The sequence below is a fragment of the Emydura macquarii genome, unplaced genomic scaffold (assembly GCF_026122565.2).
Source record: "Emydura macquarii macquarii isolate MOO-44397 ecotype Brisbane River unplaced genomic scaffold, CSIRO-AGI_Emac_v2 contig_1483, whole genome shotgun sequence".
NCBI lineage: Eukaryota > Metazoa > Chordata > Testudines > Chelidae > Emydura > Emydura macquarii.
This window is the reverse complement of record NW_027131620.1, coordinates 7,451,835-7,471,930: the sequence shown is the minus strand read 5'-3', so window position 1 is coordinate 7,471,930 and position 20,096 is coordinate 7,451,835. Positions and strand designations below refer to the sequence as shown.

Below are 20,096 nucleotides of genomic sequence, written 5' to 3'. Positions count from 1 at the left end.
GAGCATATAGTCTACAAGAGAGTGAGAAGATCTGGAGGAAAGGCATTACCAGGTCAGGGTAATTGAAAACAATCAAAAGAGGGCAGAAAGGATACACAAAAAAGAAAAATGACAAGGATAACAGACAGAAAGGAAGGGCAGAGAGAGAGAAAATGGTCAGAAAGGAGACAGTAACAACCATACAAAAGGGATGACATAAGAGGAACCATGAGGTCACTCAGCCACCAATGCAAACCAGCAGTGGGACTACTGCGCTCTGTGTTTGGACTGCCTGTTAAATCAAAGGGTGTGCACCACCAAATTCAATCCATCAGCAAGCCCTAGCTCAGATCTCCACACACTCAAGTACTGGTCTCACCTCCAGAACTCAGGTTTGAGGCTCTAATGCCGATGTCACCATAGACAAAGGGAGCCTCGTTCATGTGCATCACTGCAGGTTTCGTGAGATTACTACAGTCTTGCTTCTTGAATTTTTTTTCTTGAGTGAATCAGTCACATATGCATGTGTACATGCGCTTGGTGTGTGTGACAAGCAGATAGACGTGCAGTGCTGAGAAATTACTTACTCCTGGAGATTTCAAACAAGAGCTATCAAATGTAATTAAAATTTGTGGGGCGGGGGGGAGAGGAGCCAGATCTGAAAAAGAAAGATATCAGCTTTGCACTTTGCTTTATCTCTGAATAGAGCTGTTTCCGCTCCTGAAAATACAGCAAGAAGGAGTCCAGTGAGGCTTCAGTTTGAAGATAATAACTTTAATTTTAGCTCAGAATTACTTTTTTTCAAAGACAATCTGACCTTTGACTTGTAAAAGTTATTGAATTGCTTACATCTGACATAATGAAGGATAGTTCTGCTGACACAAGTCAAAGCAATTTATACGTAGGCATGAAATGCAAATATTAAGAGCACTAAGAATCAGGAAATACAAATGATCTCGTTGGTATTAAAAATGAAGTCAGACTTTTTAATATTTAAAAAAAAAAAATTAACCTTTTTTAAAAAAGATTCCACCCTCACAGTCTGTGTGGCGGTTTGTTCTCTTCTTTGGATTAAATATCAGTCCAGCCTATCAAATATAGTGTGATTATATTTATTAAACCTTCTTAGAAACATACATAAGGGGGTAAAATCCCATCAATCATAGTCTTGGCAAAAGCAAAAGACTGAAATCAATATTAATAGAATTAGCACATTTATGTGCTATGCATCAGAAGAACTACATACGTTCTTTCACACACTGGGCCTGAATTTTTGAAGAGCTAAGCATCCACAACTTTAGCTGAAGTCAGTGGGAATTGGAGGTACTAGCACCTCTGAAAATCCGGGCCATTCTACATTAGGAATCCTGTAGGTAAAAGCATGATAGCAGGTGGAATAATATGAGGAATTCACGAAGGGCCTATTGGGCAAGCCTACTTGTATATCCGATGTTAAAGTGACAGTCCTGTTTTTCTAGACAGCAGTTTCATCAAACTCCTTTTATGTGGCGTTTTCATTCTTCATTCATCAGTATTTCAGAATCTGCCCCTGAGGTTTGGAACACTGTCCCTAATTTTTATGTCAGAGCAGTAACTCACTGGTACTGAAATGAAGGGAAGTGAAAAAATTAAAGCTGCAAAGCTCTCCATTGGCCACCCTAAATCAGGCACAATACAAGACTTTCAGAGCCTGTCCTTCTTCCAAGCCAGCTTTGATAAATACATTCAGCACACACCCCATTTAGAGCCACCATCTGTTCTATATAATGAAGGCGCTATCCACTTTTTCTCACCTGATTACTGATTGTTCCAGACTATTGTTGATTGCTTTGTTTTATTAATTACTCGTTTTGACATGTTGTATCTGTCCCTTTTATTCTGCAAACAGATGGTCTCGGTTTCCAGCATTATTATCAATAGCTATTCCTAATAAGATGGCGTCCCAGTGCCATTTTAACTGAGAGTGCAGCAATACAGTGCGGGCTATGGTAATGCTGGTGCCGTAATTAAGTTAAGGTTGAGACGGGCATCCCATTCTTAATTATACATGGGTCTCTCCCTTTTGGAAAAATTGAATAGACATTGGGTAGGGACCATCTTTTTGTTCAGCGTTTGTATAGCGCTAGGACAGTAGGGTGGTGCTACATGACTAGTGCTCCTCAGTGTTATAGAATACAAATAATAACAACAATAGTATCAGCAGTTACGAGATCTCTTCACTTATTAATGACCATGTGTTATTGTGGCCACAAAGCAATGTGAGATTCCCTGGTAAATTGCTGAAGTTCTTGTGACTGTTGCAAAATAAACCCATGTCATCACTGTGTTAATAACAGTAAGCAAAGCTTAGTCTTTGTACCCTGCCAAGTAGCATCTACAGCTTTTCTTAAAATACTTAAATGTCGTGATTTATTAGCGGTGGAGAAAATATTCCTTTTAGCCGATAATACCATTATTTCTGTTTCTAGTTACTACTATTATTTGTAAATGGTTTTTTTATCTCGGGCCTTGTTGTGAAACATTACGTATCCTGCAGAGCCTAGATGGAAACCAGATATCTGCTTTCTCTTGGAAAATTGTCATTCATATAGTTTAATTTTGGGAAAGAATTTAAGCGCTGAAGTCAACTCTGACAAAATTCTATCTGTCATCTAGCGAATTCTGTCACTGACATTATGCTTCCACTGTGTTTATTTCCAGCTGAGGGCTCATGCAGTGGATATGAATGGAAACAAGGTGGAGAACCCCATTGACCTCTACATCTATGTGATTGATATGAATGACAACAGGCCTGAGTTTATAAACCAAGTCTATAATGGATCCGTTGATGAAGGATCTAAACCAGGTAAAGTTGGAAGAGCTCTTATGATAAGTCTAAGTCTTAAAATATAAAGCACAAGTTGGTTTGACCACATGTTCCATGACTCCTCCTGATGCTCAATGATTGTTGTTTTTTTGTTAAAGATTGGTGAAAACTAGAACAATTTAGCTGAACTCCCACAAACTTTGAAGAGGAGGCAGTGTAGAGTTGGATAAAATGGAACCTGCATCTAAATCACACTTACTTGGCACTTTCATTTACAAAAGCGACAGCTGAAGCATTGTAAAATCATTCCTGGTGTTGCCTGTCTCTAGTGTTTTTTACATTTGCAGTGTTCTACAGCAACATGTAAAGAACACTGTAATAATGATTGAATCCTAATAAGAAAAGCAAATCTTGATTTTTACCTGACTGTAGACTTGAAATTCTGTGCATCTGACTGACTGAAACGTAATCAAGTCATTTGTAAATTCAATATTTACCATCCAATCAGAGTCCAATAAAGTCTGTGTACCAAGTTGTGGAAAAACTACTTACTCATATGGGTCCTGATCCAAAACCCATTGTAGTAAGTTGGAAGATTCCCACTGACTTCATGGTGTCTGCTCTTCTGCCATGGTTTTTCCCCGATGATGAATTGTGCAAAGATCTGAGGCCAGATTTGCAAAAAAAATTAAGTGTGCAAGTTCTCATGCAAAATGAGTGAATCCCTAATTTGTGCATACAGCTGAGGTAAAGGTGCACACGTTAGCACATTTTAAAAGTCTTTGGAAAAATGTAGCCTTTTTTTAACATTTCCCTTCCAAATATACTGCTGATTCTCTATTGGGGCAGAGCGTAAATGGGCAGTTTAGAATCTGGTAAACGGTTTGCTTTAGCTTATTGCTGAATATAACTAGTATAAATGCATTATTGTTGAATGAAGAAGTGGAGACTGTGTTGTGAAAACTATTGCCCCTACTTTTAGGTAAACTGCTATAAAATACAAAGCTCCTAAAGCCTTAATGAGATTTTTTTTTTGCCCCCTGGGATAAATTTATCTTCAGTTGTTTACAGGTAGAAGGGTTAAACATCACATGACTTTGGGTTTGTGTCAGCAAACATTTATCATTACTTCTCTGCTGCCTGAGGTAGTTGTCATAGAAAAGTCTCCGGGGGCCACTATTTTTAACAAGGTGAATTGCAGTCCTGATTGATTGTCTTTCAGCAATGTGAGGAATGGCTGTTGTGGTGACGTGGTGGGGACAAAGTGTGACATTATTTCTTGAGAAAAGAACATTACATAGCTTCTCTGTTTGAGGCAGAGATGCTTCAGAGTTCTCATCCAGATTCTGATCCTCAGAGTTGGGCTGTAAGGAAACTGAACTGATCATTCTAATGACCTTTTCTTTCGCAGAGGAATTTTTTCCCCCCTGTTACAATAAGGCCGCATTGGGGCTTCCACATACAAGTTATCAAGGTCTGAAGTGCTTTTTGAAATAAACAATGATGCTCATGACATTTCCATAACAAATCAGACTTCCCACATCTTATTCTAAAACAAATCAATATTGAAAGTGTTCCCAAATGTTTAACTAGCTCTGCTTATTAGGATGATGGAAGTAGTAAATTGCAGCCCTTTCTTGTTTGAAATCCAGATAAGCCTATAAGCCATTAAATCAGAACAGGACACCTTTGACTACAAAATACTTGTGCCTCTGGTTATACCAGTGATTTTTGGTATTCTGCATCCCAGACCAGAGCGCCTGTCTTTGAAGCAGGTAAATGGGAAGCAGTCTGTTTTATTTATTTATTTATTTTCAGTTTTAAGCAATACTTCATATACAATGGAAAAAAGACATGCATAGTCCAAAAAAAATGTTGAAAACAGCATTTTCATAACAAAAGACCCCAAACACTAAGTGTTAATACCATGTACATGAATTCAAGAAGGACCACCCTTTTTGTCTGTTGCACACAGTTTATTTAACAATATGATATAAGTAAGAAATGAGGGGTTTTTTGTTTTTCTTTTTTACCATTCTATACAGTGATTGAATCTTCTTGGATTTTCTCATTTATAGTAATTATAGAGCTTGTATGATTTACACTAGAATTGCTTTCCTCATTTCAAGTTTCATAAAGAAGAAACAATGAATGCTTCTTCTTCTCTATTGAAATCGGCACGGTCTAAGAGTGATCATCCCTATTTTGTTCATCTAAAACCATTTTTATAAGAGAAACAAATCAAAAATTTCTACATCTGCAAGACAAGGATTTTGGTATTAGCCAATGTGTGTGTTTGTGTGTGCAAGAGTTAATTCCTATTTTTTCCAGGGGTAATATTTCAAATGCCTGCAGAGTTCACTATAGAAAAAAATCTTCCCGCAAGATGTCAAAGTTATCAGGATACGTTATGAGGTTGCATTTTTCAGGAAACAGTTTCTGAATATTATTTTTCTTCTCTTTTAAACGCAAATGTTTAAAGTCTTGAAAATACAATAAAAATATGAATATAATGAACTTGTTTTCCCATTAAAAAAAAGGTATGAGTCAACAGAAACAAACAAAAAAAACCCCGAAAAAACAAAAAACCCTCAAAAAAGATACCAGATATTTTAATCTCCTGGTTTTAACAAAAAATATATTCTTTGTATTGTTTTTTAAACAGCAATTCATTCTTCCATGTGTAGGAAGTAGCAGTTCCTTCTAGGATTCAAAACAACCTAGACATCTGAATTTTTAGTACAAAATGTCCAAGAACATGAAAGGAGAAAAAAAAATAAAAATAATGCTCCCATAATGCACAAAAGCAGTTACTTTTGCCTTTGTTGTGTTTGTTTTTTTCCCCATCCTTTCTTGATTAATCAGTATTCTTTTAAAGGTTTATAATAGTTATTGAATTTCTGTTACTTGCCTGTAAACCCTTTTCTGCAAACATGTCAATAATTGTGATATTATGTCTCTGAGATACTAATGGAGAGGTCATAGAGTTAGGTTGTGCAACCAGTGCAACTCCTCGCCCACTTCAGACCAGGGCATCACCGTTTGTTTTGTTAGGAGACATATATAGCTAAAATGACGTACACAGCATATTTAGCTAAACATGCAGTTCCCAGAGACTAGGAAACATTCTTTTTCACCCAAGTTTATCAGGAAAGTACAGTAATAAGAGGGTACTGCACTAGGTTTCTGTACAATGCAAAAAACTGCAGCTAATTATTCCTAATCATTCATCATGGTGATCAGCAAATGAAAGTATAACAGGTATTCTTGCAGAAAACAAATGGCAAAATGTGTTCAATATTGATTCAGCAATGCATTACATTATATGCAAGCTGAAACAAAGTCTTATATGATATAGCAGATCAGCATTCATTTGTCAAAAAAGGGACATTTCACTCCTACTGAACGTTTTCTCAGGACTTGGACTATTCATCTTGATTAGTCTTTCTGACACTTGTTATATGGCCATGTACAGTGGTCAATATTTAAAAGCCTATATTTATTCAATTACCACATTATAAGGGAAGGTCACAGGTATTTTCATATATTTTAACTTAGGAAAGTAACTCTAGTCTCCTGGATAAATGCTGACTTGCATGGCAACCACTACCGCGGGCCAAAGTCCTTTTGGACTTTGTGGAAATTTTGCCCAAGTAAAGAGCTCAAGATCTGACCCATGGAAATTTTCCAGCGAGCATCAAATAGATGCAGATGAGCCAGAGCACAATGACCTTGAGATACAAGGGAAAGCTCCTGTGAGGCTGATTAACAGGATCAATAGAGCAGAGCACCTCTGAACTGAACAAAAATGAACTTTGTTGTGTCATTACAGCACATGCCTGAGTAAGGGGCCGAGTGGAGCTGCCCTAGCCCAGGGGGAGCTGCAGAAGAAATTGGGCAGTTGCCAAGTGAACATGCTCCCTTCTCGGCAGCCAACAGGCTGGCCCGTGTGCAGAGTGAGGAGGAGCTAGTGTTCTTTTAACTCCCTCGCCTTTGGGGTGGCTGTTGCCCCTGGAGAGACAGCAGGAGGGAACATTCCCTATGGTCAGGAGAGCCCAGGAATGGCAAACTGTGCCTGGCCTTGGCTGTGAGAGGGGAGATCCAATCCAAAGATAGCCTAAAGCCATGGTTCCCTTTTTGGCCAGCGGGGTCTTGCAGAAGGGAGCCGAAGGGCACAGGCAGTGTGTGTTGCTGCAGGGCTACAAGACCGGTGCAGGCTCCTTGCTGCAGTCAAGGGGATGGGAGATCAGCGCTCCCCTCCCGCTGGACATAGCAGGGAGCACGGCAAAGTGCTCTGCCTCGGTCCATGGGCACTGGGCTCCCTGCTGAAGCCAGAGAAAGGAGAGATCAGTGCTCCCCTCCCCCAGCTCCAGCAGAGAGCAAAGCGCTCTGCCTGGGTCCCTAGGGGCTGGGTCCCTGCTGGAGCCAGAGGGAGGGGAACCCTGATCTCCCATCCCCCTGGCTGCAGAAAGGAGCCACTGCCTAGGGACCCAGGTGGAGCGCATGGGGTTACAGGATGCATGCAGTTTCCCTGCTGCAGCCAGGGGGACTGGAGATCAGCGCACCCCTCCCCTGGCTCCAGCAGAGACCAAAGTGCTCTGCCTGGTCCCCTTCGTGCTGGATCCCTGCTGGAGCCAGAGGGAGGGGAGCACTGATCTCTCATCCCTCTGGCTGCAGAAGGGAGTCACTGGCCTAAAGGTTTTTGTGCCAAGGATCCAAAAGAAGGTGCTGTGCTTCAAGATGATGGGAGTGCAGATAGGTGGGCAATCTCCAGGTGCATGATGTGGCTAGTTCATTCTGTCCAGACATCCCTAGCTTCCCGGTGTGTCATCCCAGATTTAATACGGATTCACTTCCTTCAGAAATCGCCTTCCATGGCCATCTAGACCGGCCAAGAGAAGGCTGGTGCAGACGGATGGAGAGACTTGTTCAAAGAGGGTCTGAACTCCTTTTTGGTGACCAGGCCTGAATGGAGTGCGTGACATTCTGTATCCAACGGACTGCCAGGTTTCCAGAGAATGTACTGTCTGAGGTGTACAAGCCACCACTGAAATCAAATCTTGGCAGGAATGCAGACCTTAGCTCATGTGTTATTAATTATAATCTATTGTTATTGTTGAGTAAGATTCTGCTCTCCTTAAATTGAATAGCACCATGTGCCTTTGAAATTAGTGAAATTACCCCTTGCAGAGTAAGATACTACTTAATATGAATAAGGGTGTCACAATCTGACCCTAGTACAACCCCCAAATGTGTGCTAGATACTGTATTGAATTGTCTCTCTCTTCCCTTCTTTGATACTCTGCAGTAAATTCTTCCTTGCCATTTCTAGTTTATTTAGTCTAAGGTTATGCATATGAACTCTTTAGTTCTTAAAATGCAGGGCCTTCCAAACAAACACAGAACATGAATAGTTATGTATATTTTTTCCCCACAGAACCAACTCCCTCCCTTCCCCCCACACACACACTCAAGTTGTTTTTGATTTAATGTACCACTGTTTGAAAGTGTATCTTAAAAGCCCATGTTTTACTCACATTGAATAATGTTCTGCTTCTTTGAACTTTGCCTCTGTACGAAGAACATAGCTAAGTTTAAAAAATGCTGCTGCAGACTAGAGCTGAAATTCCCCTGGTCCCTCTGGCAGCCTTAATCAGCGAAGTTCTAGTTTCCTCATAACTGTAGAACTTTCTTTCAAGACCTGATAAAGCTGAATGGATTGCACAACTTCTTTTCTGAATGCAGTACGTGCTGCAAGAATACTGTTGTCCTTTTATAGCTTATTTCTGTGTCCTTTTAAAGCCTACTTCTTCTTCTTCCCAGGCTTCACAGAATCCTCTTGCAAATATTTTCACCAGTTACTCCCTGACACAAACGTTAGCTACTAGAGTTTAACAGCTGTGCTTGTATAGGATTGTGTGATCCCAGGAATATCTGGTGAGAATAAAGCTGGGTGGGAATTTTTGAATTTTTTCCCTTCCAAAACAGAATGAAAACCAAAAAAAACCTTTGTAATTTTCCATGAAAAGGTATTGTGGCAAAATGTAATTTCAGCGTGATCAGAATGTTTTGTTTTGATAAAATCATTCCAATTTTGACTGTACAAATTATATAATTAGAATATTTTAAAATTTAAACTGAAAAGATGTTTTGAAATAGGAGATCAAAACATTCTGCTCCAAAAAAAGTCTAGCACGTTTTGACCTGATTGGAAAGCTTCACTTCAGAAGCTTTTTGTTTCAAAATGAAATTTTGTCAAAATTGACACATTTCCACAAAACATTTCACTTTAAAGAAATTAGCATTTTCCTATGGAAAAACCTTCAGTTGGAAGATTTCCAATCAGCTCAGTGTGGGAGGCATTTTAATATTTAGCTCATCATTTATTTCCCCCTCTCCCTAGGTGAAATATTGGACCCTTTGAAGTCCATAGAAAAACTCCTATTGACTTCCATGAGGCCAGAATTTCACCTCCTCCTGTTTTTCACTTGATTTTTTAGGGCATTGTTAAGATGAAGGCCAGAGTTGACACCAGTTTCTTACTCCTGAATGAACTGGAAGAAGCTCTTAGTATCATGGGCAACCTCCAAAGGAAAGGAACATTATAATTGATATTCCTTAAGTGAAAAATGTTGTAATTAAAATTTGCTGCCTCCCCCTAACTCCATGCAATTCTGATAGTATGGTTCTTGATATTGATGTCACCTAAAAAATTCAATAGCTGGGAGCAAAATCTACATGTGGCAAACTGAGTTAAAGAAATCTCATAAAAATAAATATTCTATATAATACCAGGGATTTTTTAAAAGCAGCTTATGCTATTAATGCCCCAGTTATTTGTTTATTTATTTTATTTCTGTGCTAGCAGAGATTCCCTTGAGAGATTAACACCATGGACGAATGCACAGATGGGGCCAGATACTTGAAAGTCATCTGAATATTAAGAATTTAAATCTTTAGCCTCAGTGATTTGAACAGAAAGCCAATTATGGGGCTGAATTAGTTTTCAAATTAAACCGCAATTTAAGGCTTGTGAAATTAATCCTTTAAGGCATAGAGTTGCATTTGTACATAGACTTGTGTGAAGAACAGTGGTTCTGAGTTCCTGGCTCTTTCCCCTCATTCACGTAACAGTACAGTTAAAAAGAGATGCTCATCATTCCAAAGGTTGTATTTCCACATAAATTACAAGGGGTGCTGGTGCTGTAGCTGGTAAAGTTGTTGTGAGGGAGAAAATGAAAATGGCAAAGCGTTCCAGAGTCAGTGGATACAAGAACCATCATTTTTAAATGCTAGCGGAAGACAGTAAATGAAAACCACTTCCTTCCCTTTTGAATTTGAATCAATCCAAAAGCACTGTGTTGAAGCTAATAATTGCAATGTTAATACATTTGGTGTTGTTTTACAAGCGTGGAGGTAAATCATTTTTATTATCCTTTATTTAAGGCCTTGATTCAGCAAGGCACTTAAACATGTGCTTAAATCTCACTTAAGCCAATCGGCCTTGGATACATGTGTAAGTTATTTGCTGAACAAGGATGAACTTAAATATATGCTTAAAGTTAAGCAAGTCTACAAGTGCTTTGTCATATCAGAGCCTTAGTAAATGAAGAGTATTAAGAAAAATCCATAGCCAGACTTTTAAAACAATATTTAAGTGTCCAGTGTGATGGGCAGGTCAAAGAGGATATAACTTACTCATGAACTAAAAACAGTGGGTTACCATGTACAACATCTCAACATCAGTGCGCATATATATGAATATATATGGCCAGGTCTTCATCATATGTAAATGTATATAGCTGTGTTGATTTCAGTGGAATTACAGTGATTTACAGCAGCTGAGGATCTGATCCACAGTGACAGAGAGACTTGTGCTTGGAAATGTATGTCAAAGTGTGTGTGTGTGTGTGTGTGTGTGTGTGTGTGGTGGGCAGGTGTATACACAGAAATAGATGTAAGTGTCTCAAACATAAAAGCATCTTCTCTGACTCTTGAAATTGTGTGGTATTATTCTGGTTGGTTCTGGACAACAATAATTAAACCTGCACCCTTAAAAATCTAAAACCGTTTTCTGTCAAATGAAAAGGGAGACCTAAAACAGATTTAACTTAAGTGTGACACAGCAAGAGAAGAATCTGCCTCTTTCAGTGTGACCCAGATTTACTCACTTCAGTCATTATTACCATTCAAGATCAAATTCCACACTGTACTGTGTGTATACAGTGAAATCTTGTGGGGATCCTACCCTGCATGAGAGTGTATTTTTCTAATTGCATTTTCTTCCTAATCAGCACTAGAACCAGAAGAACATAGAAATAGCAAGAGTATCGTAGTCCTTAAAGGGATAACACTTAAAAACTTATCTGATTGCCTTATTAGCAGAATATGATTCAGCAGTTTTCTCAGTCTTACCAGATGCATTATCACTATGTTCATCATATAGCCTATTTAAATATCTTAATGCTGCCTCAATCTGTTCAGTTTGGATAGAGGCTAATCTCATTCTTGCATTTTGTAAACTATTAAAAATGGCTTTATCTGACCCACCTTCTTCTCTGACACATTGACCATAAATGTAGGACAGACAGTATCGTCTTTCAGATCGTCTGATCATTCTGAGATAAGAAAGTACTCGTATGCAACCATGTTTTACTACTTTCCATTTTATGTCAAGATTGGATCGTTATGAAATAGCTTGCTTACTTATTTTTCAGAATAGAAATATCCAGTCCCAGTAGCAATGCAATGAATTATAGGGCTGAAGAAGAAAAAAATCCACATCCAAGAACTCTGATGATTTTCTCTTCAAAGAAAATGGCCAAGTTGATATAAAGAAAAATTGGTTGAAATAATCTTCTGAGACCATGCTGGAAATAAATTATAGCAATGAACTGCAATGTTTTTACCAAGCAGCCACAAATAATGTATGATATACCTATGGCAAAACATAATCAAGACACATTATTTAAAAGAATAGGAACAAATAAGTTGATGGCAGTGGAGAGTTGTGAAGGATCATGCTAACGGGGCTATAACTATGTCCTCCAGCAAGTAGCTAATAGTCAAAAACAATCAAGAATCTGGTGCTTTGTGTGTGTGTACTGACTGTGTGTCTGTAACATTATTGTGCAAGAAAACTATGCGCAATCTACAGTTTCCCACTGTAGATTAAAGGCCAAATTTTCTGCAGACGTAACTGCATTGAAGTCAGTGAACTTTGGCCCTACCTGTTCACCTAACGTCACCAAGTCTTATCAGACTACAAGAAATGAAAATGTGCTTGAAAGGGATGGAACAGGTGTCACGCAAATCTTGCCACTTTTCTGCAGATAATCCTGTGCGGATGCTGTGATGGATATGGCAATTTCCTTCAGTATCCTTCAAAAGCCGTATTGGTTTAAGTTTTTCTCTTTGGAGCTGACTGTACAAAATGAAAAGAGTACATAATATTGTGGGCTGGGATTATATGTAATCTCTCTGGGGGGAAATGTGCGGTGAGGCCTAGATGAAAAAAGGACTATATTGAATAGTGAGCCAGACAAGAATGGTCTTTCAGGACAATACATGTGTAGCGGATTTCCTGGAAAATACCTGAGGAGAGGTTAATGCAAATCCCACTCTCCTATGCAAAAACCCAGCCTGCTATGCCCTGTCTGTTGATCACCTGTTCCAGGAGGTTAAGTTCTAGGTCCAAGCTACATAAAGGAAAGACTATCTATTAATAAGTGTGCTGGTTCTGAGCTAAAGTTGTTATGATCTTGTAACCACAGAAAAACTCCTTTATGTGGTTTGAAGGACTGACTTCTATCAGAGCCCTTGTTGGAGTTGTGAGGTGATGACTGATAAGCTTATTAGCATGTGTGTAGGTTCCTTTAATATGTTTTCTCTGTAACACTTTCACTTTCAGAATAAATGTGCTTGCTTATGAAGAGCAATGTAGTAACCTCTGATTGCTGGCAGTTACAGCTGTTCATAGCCTTCAGAGAGAAAGCAAAATGCAGACACTGGCCTGACACATCATGCTAGAGTTAACCTCAAATCTGGCCATACCTCTGTGAATTCATACCTTGGTGAATACATTAGTTTTTTTCCCCAAAATGTTTATTTTGTTCATCAGTTCCAGATGACAGCACCCTTTCTGACTTTTTCAATCATCTCTCTAGATCCACTTGTTCTCTTTATTTATTAGGTTGTCTCTTCGTGTCTTGTTTGAGGTTGAGAAACCGATGTCTCCAGTAATTAGGAAGTGACATCCTCTGTGAATTCGGTTAATTGCTTGAAAGGTCAAAATATGCCATTGATTACAAAAAATAATGGTGAAAGAGCATGCCAGGAGCTATCAGCTACTCCATAGGGAACAGTGTCTGAAAGGAAAGTGCTGCTTCTACTTTACTTTTCTGTGTATGTGATGCAGAATACAGTTTAGATTAGACATATTTGCAATTTATTACATCTGCAACAGACTTTCACGCATCTGTCTCATCTTCATGCCTTGCACGTATTTATTTAGTTGACACTGTTTATTTATTTTGGTGACACTACTGCATAAATTTGGTGGATCTGATTCTCATTTTGCATTTGGGGTGATGAGAATGTAAAAATGACTTTTTATCATCTATTTAATCCATTTTTTGTGCATTGATGTGCTTTAGGCTTGGGTATTACAGCAGTTGTCTCTGTGCTGGCCTCAAGTTCATATCTTCTAAATTGCCTCTTCTATCATCTTCACCACTTCTACATTTCGTAACGACAGCTCTCCCTATTCTTCGTTCATTATATTGATTATCCAGACAATACTTCATTGATTTTAAAATAGTGATTCTGGCATTTCAGTGGTTGCCAAGTGTTGCCTCCCCTTATTTGACTGAAATAGTAGGCTTATTTTATTCCCTTCTCACTCTTGCAGGCTATAGCTATGCGTTTGAGTCTGTCTTCCTTTCCTAACATTTTAAATACTGGATGATCGTAGTTTTAGTTTTTGCTCCTCTCTTTTTTGGGTGACAAAATACAAGGGGTGAAATCCTAGCCCCATTGATATCAGCGACAAGACTCCCGGTCCTTCACCCAAGGAAATTTAGAACTCAGGAGGGGCTCTAAGTCAAAATATAATGCTTAGTTTAGTCAGGTTGATTCTGATAGATTTGATGATGTGAAGTTTACTACTGAGGTAGTCTGGCCTAATGGAGAGCAGGTTAGACTCAGGAGCTCTTGGTTCTGTTCCAAGCTCTTCTTTTGGGTGATGTTGTGTAAGTCGCTTCCCCACTCTATGCCTCATTTTCCCCTTCTGTAAAATGGGAATAATGACAGTGATCTCCTTTGTAAAATGCTTTGAGATCTACTGATAAAACGTGCTGTGTAAGAGATAGGTATTATTACTGCAGTTTCAAATTCATACATCTGGGGTTTTCCTTGGGTTATACAGTGCTTCATTCTGATGGATCAGACACAGATGGTCACAGCTGTGGTACGCCCCATTTATAGACAAGTGTAACTCTTGCACTTATTTCAGATTAAAGAATCATTCTAAAAAGGGGCAAGGCCCAGAATGTCATAAGTGTGTTTTCTGCTTTCAACTAATTCCTGGATAGTTTAAAAAAAATCAGCCTTCTAAAACAAGAGCTTCAGTAGACCTAAAACTCCAATGCCCCAGTCTCCAATGGTGTAAATTGTTGTGGTTCCATTGGTGCCTTTTGTTTGCATTAAGAATCTGCCCCTCAGCGTGGAGGCTGGAAGAAAACCATGCTCTGGTCCTGCAAATTGGCAGATTAAACTTGAAAAATTGCTTCTCGGACCAAGAGTCTTGTCAATTTCACTCTTCTGCTGGAATCACAGGAATGAAATCATCCAGGGGAGAGGAACAAAGGCAAAGTGCAATTTTCATACACCAGTCCATAACGGGCAATGGAGTGGTTCAGACTGGAACCTGAGATTTTTGAATGTTGTTGCCTTCAACTTTGAAGCAATATTTCAAAGTTGTTGTGAGAGGAGGAGGAGTATTTGTAAGCACCCAGGGGACCTATTTAGGTTTTGGAACCCACTGTGTACAAGTATAGGGCCAGATTTTGCCATCCGTATTCTCACTGAGTAATACCTTATTCTGCAAGACCTCTGTGGAATGAATGGTATTACATGAAGAGTAAGGTACTCTTCAACATGAGGAAGGGTCTGAGAATCTGATCCAGGAAGTATAAAACAACTATGATCAGGTGGTTTTCTTTTATTAGAATTTGTCATTTTTAGGAAAGTGTTACAAATGTTGTAGCACTTTCAAGGCATAAACTTTCCCTCAGTAATCACTTTATTCTTCTACCAAACATTGACATGTAGATCATTCACTACACGAGCTTTGTAATTTGGGGAAAAAAATATGGAGGAAGGGGAGGTTTCCATCAGTTCAAAGCCATTATTAACTTGGGTTAATGAAGATCTAATGTAATATGGTCATCACGACATGTCTGAACATAATGATTCATTCCTTTTCTGTGGGGAGATGATTAAATTAAGTATCTTGTAGGACCAAATTAGACTGAGAAGCTTAACCAACCTTTAATGATTCTGCAACATTTACCAGCCATTTAAAACCTGTAGTAGGTTTTTAAACTGTAAGACACTGCTCAATAAAGAATTCATGTTATCAGTGAAAACAACATGAAGTTTTAGCCTGTCTGTTTCTATCATAAGGACAGATGGGGAAGGAGGGTGTTATTTTATTTATATATTTATTGCATTAGAATGAGGCGTAAAGGACAAAGTGGAAGACTTTTTGTTTTTTTGATAAATGCCCCATTAGCTCTTTCTGTTAACATGCATTAAGTCTAACTAATAAACATCAGTCTTGGTTTTACACAGCTTAGAATAGTGGTAATTATAATGCGTTTGTAACACTAAAGCATTAGAGACCATCTTTTCAAAGAGTTGTGAGTGCAACTGTTCTCAGATTTTGTTTGCACAATTGTAAATCTTAACACTGTGAAAACCCAGTTTTTACTGGACAGAAATGAGGTTGTATGGATGTGAGGGAGAGCAGAGATTGAAGGCAAAGAGACTGCACAGATGAAAGCGAGGGCAGCAATTAATCTGCAGTTCTTTATTGTTAACATCTGAGCCAGAAAGAATCCACCTTGCCAGTCAGATCTTAGGATGACTTTGCGGGGCTAAACATTGTATGCGTGCGTGCGTGCATGCGTGTATATAGAGATACAGATATTTTTTATTTTTCCTTATCAAATGGCAATATATGATCTTGAATCACTGAGGTACAAGGAACCCCACAAAACCATTTTTACATAGTCAATTCTCAATGCAGAATTGCACTTTAGTAATCATTTCCAAACCAAACAAGAATCAAGCTTAGGGCTTGAGGAAATGAGTGCAAAGTAGCTAGGGTGTGAATATAAGCACAGTAGCTATTCTACGCTAATTCCCTGTGTGGAAACTCTCATTCTGCACTAAGTGGATTAGCCATCTTCAACAGCTCCCACTCTTCCAGACGTAATATATTCTGTAAGGTTCTGTCATGCACTTAATGGTTTCTTTATTGCTTCCTCTAATCATGTGCACATCTCACAGAAAGCCCAATCAATCTGAAGGGAAAGTTTTCGCATAGTGACACTCTTAGGGTATGTCTAGACGGGGGCTGGCGACATAATTTTTAGCTCAGGAAGACATACCCATGCTTGTTCTGATCAATCTAGCATACCAAACATAGCAGTGTAGTCGCTGCAGCAGTAGCAGTGGGATGGGCTAGCTGCCCTGAGTACGTTGCCTACGGTTTCAAATGGGATCATACTTGGGCAGCTAGCTTGCGCCTGCTGCTTGTGCTGCCATGGCTGCATTGCTATTTTTAGCATGCTAGTTCAATCAGAACTAGTGTGGTTTTGTCCATTCGAACTGGAATTATGCCTTCAGCTTTAGCGTACATCTACCCTCTGTCTCAGGCAGGCAGGAAATCATGACAAAGGATCTCTCGCTATTTCATATATTTAACTATCGTCTGGTTGAAATACATTTGAATTCCTTGACAAAGTAAAGTCCAGAAGGCTTCATTCTTTGTAAAATGAAAGGGATGCACTGTCAAGTTCAGATTCTTGGTGTCTTCATTTTAATGGCAGATCAGCTTTGCCATGTCATAACTTTGACTCAGTTGATATATGAATTTGGCACATTAGTTAATGAAGAGCTAATGTACAGTACTTACCAGCAGTCTCTGTGCATGATAATTCAATAAGCTGCTTAGGAGGGTTGTCCAACATGTATAACAAACTTGATTTAATATGGACATGGTTTATTTTGGTGTATTTTATTTAATATGTTGTACCTGATGTGATGAGAAATGTTTGTATTTCAGCAGGTTATCAACCACTATGTAGATCATGTATATATTTTAGCCACTGCCAACAAGGTGGTTTTTAAGATGTGGGGACTAGAATGAGATGACCAAACCCATTTTCCCTCATAACTCAAGCCAGGATTTGAATGGGTTTCCAATAACTAATCCTATTACTTAGCACTTTGCTTCTGCAAAGCACTGTGTAAGCATTAATTTATTACATTGTTGGTCTGAAGAGCTAGAGCACAAAAACACTGAACAACCGAAACCTCATTAAAAGAGAACCCATGAACCGATGAAGCACAGCACATTGACCGAACCCATGCAGTGTGTCACATGCTGAAATACATCATCTGAAAAGTTTCAAATACTTGGAGAGCAGAGCAGATTCCGTAACGCTGCTACTCTCCTCCAACAAAGCCAGGCAGGAATTGTGTTGGCCAGTGAAGGGAATGGGCACGTTGGCTGCGCCCATCCATATATCAGGCAGCAGAGCAGAGATGGCATGGAGGGGGAAGTAATCTGCCAGTAGTGTATACTAGGTATCGGATAGTGGAATGCTATCGGATTACTTACTCCATGAAGCAAAGAGGGAACCAGGGAAGGAAATGTGAGTTTCTCAGAGTCCACAGTACCCAGCCTGGGGTGGTACAACTATGTGCACCCTTACACGGGGCAACTTCGTAAGCTCCAGTCTAGTCATTAATGTCAAGTTCCCCAAGCCTTTCTTTGGTTCCTGCTAAATTGTATCTCACAGTGGAAGATTACAATATTCACACATGAGGATCAGAGCAGATTGCAGCAAGAGCCACAGCTGCCTGGTTCTTAGTTTATGTTATAAGAGGCATTTTACCTGTCTCATGTGTCCTTACGGGGTTGCAGGTCAAAGACTATTGATATAATCACATTTTTAGAACTGCAGTGTACACAATGTTATTTTACTGGTCAATGTGCTGCATCGAGGGAAATAAGGGTGAAGGGAAAGAAAAGCCAAAGGGCCCAGTCCTACAAAGCTTCACATGAATTTGCGTTCTTCTTCGTGTGAGCTATCTCAATGGAATTAATCACATGCATAAGAATTAGCAGGGTCTGGCACTTACTTTGTAAATCCTTACATCTAGGCATCTCTCATGAATTTGCTTCCTACCTGCGACTTAATAGTACCAAACAAATTTTATTTCTGAGCTGTTACATTTCTTACATTGAAAACTAAATCATGAAATCGGTTTCTTTAGAACCTGGTGTTTTGGAGATGTCCTAGTACAGTGTGTGTTATATCTCCTAAAATAGATTTTTATTTTCTCTTTTCTCTTCCATTTTCATTAACCATAGGTTTTGACATTCTGTTCAGAGATTATTTTCTCTATAGAATGCATTAAGATAAACATAAATGTAAAATCAAACATCTTGTGCAACATATTTTCTATTGAAATTTCTCCTATAAAAGCATTTATCTAAGGATGGATTTTTTCTTTGTATCAGTTTTCTCATCATTACCGTTTTTAAAGGAATGCTATGAGAGAAAGGAGAATAAATCATAACTCATGCAATCTTGTTTCAAGTCAGTGTTCCTTTCCTCCTCCCAATTTTATTGATCAAAAAAAAGTTCTAAGGTTGTTGAATACTTTATTTTCATTTCACAAATGAGGACCAGGTTATTGCAGAAAAACAAGGCTTGCATTTGTCTCAGGAATTTGTCTTAGACATTTTTTAGGAAGCTAAAACTGCAAAACACAGACGTTATCTATATCATAGAAAACAAAGCGAGCTTGGTTGTGTGGGTTGAAAAGAGTCCATCAGGGCTGTGTCTACTGCATAGTGCAAGGATGTGATCCTGTTGGGGAACTTCCTGCTAGCACCCCCAAAGGTGTTAGCAATACAAAAGTGGGGCAGGGCAGTGGAATTAACTGCAGTGGCCAGTATAGCTGGCTGAGTTCGGAAGGGAGTTCATGCTGCCACTATAGAAAGAGTGACAGAGCTGCCCATTCAGACTGAGCTAGAATTCCTGCTGAGACCCCTTTGCACCTTCTCCAGTGTGGGCCATGGATTGCCAGCCATAATCTGGCACTCACTATACATGACACTCAAACAAGCAGTGTAATAGCGATGTCCTCCATTTTTCTATTGATTCTTGTGTGTTTCTGTGGCCAGTAAACTTGGTCCATCCCTGCTTTCCCCTTTCTTTTATTTGTTTACCTTCTCAGTTACATATATTATTGCAGAGCATTATTTGTAAGCAGCGTGTGTCTGTCTTTTTAGCCATTCTTTCCACCCAGTAATAACAAAGGTTAGGCAGTGCTGCACTAGCTATTGGGGAGGGGAGTCAAAAGACCATGCAGCTGCAGGAGTCCATCCAATCAAGCAACATCCTCTACCATCATAATGATAATTTCCCACTTTAACAGAATACCCTGCTGCCAAACTCCAGTGATGATAAGCCTGTCACTGCACTCCAAACAATATCTGGAAAGCAGGCTTTTTTGCAAGGCAAATGAAGAAGCTGATGATTAGCAAGAAACAAACCAACGATTCAATACATTGCTGGCCATACATACCAAACCTTTGATTTCCTTCCCTGCCGGGCAGCAGCTGTTTAGTTTTCTCTGCAGATAAGCCTTGTTTCTGCCCTGAAATGGTGTTGGCACTGCAGTAATGGACTTTGTTATTGCAGCATTGGGAAGCATGGGGTAATTCATGCTGCAGTGGTGCAGTTGGTGGGTCTTTCTGAAGTTGCTGAAAACTCTCGGAGGCCTTGTACTGATAAATTCTAGAAATACTCTCATGTCAAGGTAACTGGGCTGTTTTTTTTGGACAGAGAAATCTATGCCTTGGGGAGAAGGCACAGGAAGTTGCAGAGGGAAAATGTTGCCTTAAAACATACAATCCTTTGAAAAAAATATAAGGTTGGAGTTGATAATGAAACAGGGGAAGCTTGGTTATATATTATCATTATCCTTCCAGAGCATGCAGTCCAAACAG

General features: G+C 39.2%; 1 protein-coding gene across 1 annotated transcript in view; it reads left to right on the top strand.

Annotated features, from left to right (window-relative positions):
• Nucleotides 1-20,096, top strand: part of CDH4 (cadherin 4) — a 570,898-nt gene that overhangs the window by 443,702 nt on the left and 107,100 nt on the right. Inside the window, exon 6 of the mRNA XM_067554133.1 lies at nt 2,680-2,824. Within this exon, the coding sequence (XP_067410234.1) occupies nt 2,680-2,824 (145 nt within the window). The remainder of the gene's footprint in view (nt 1-2,679; nt 2,825-20,096) is intronic.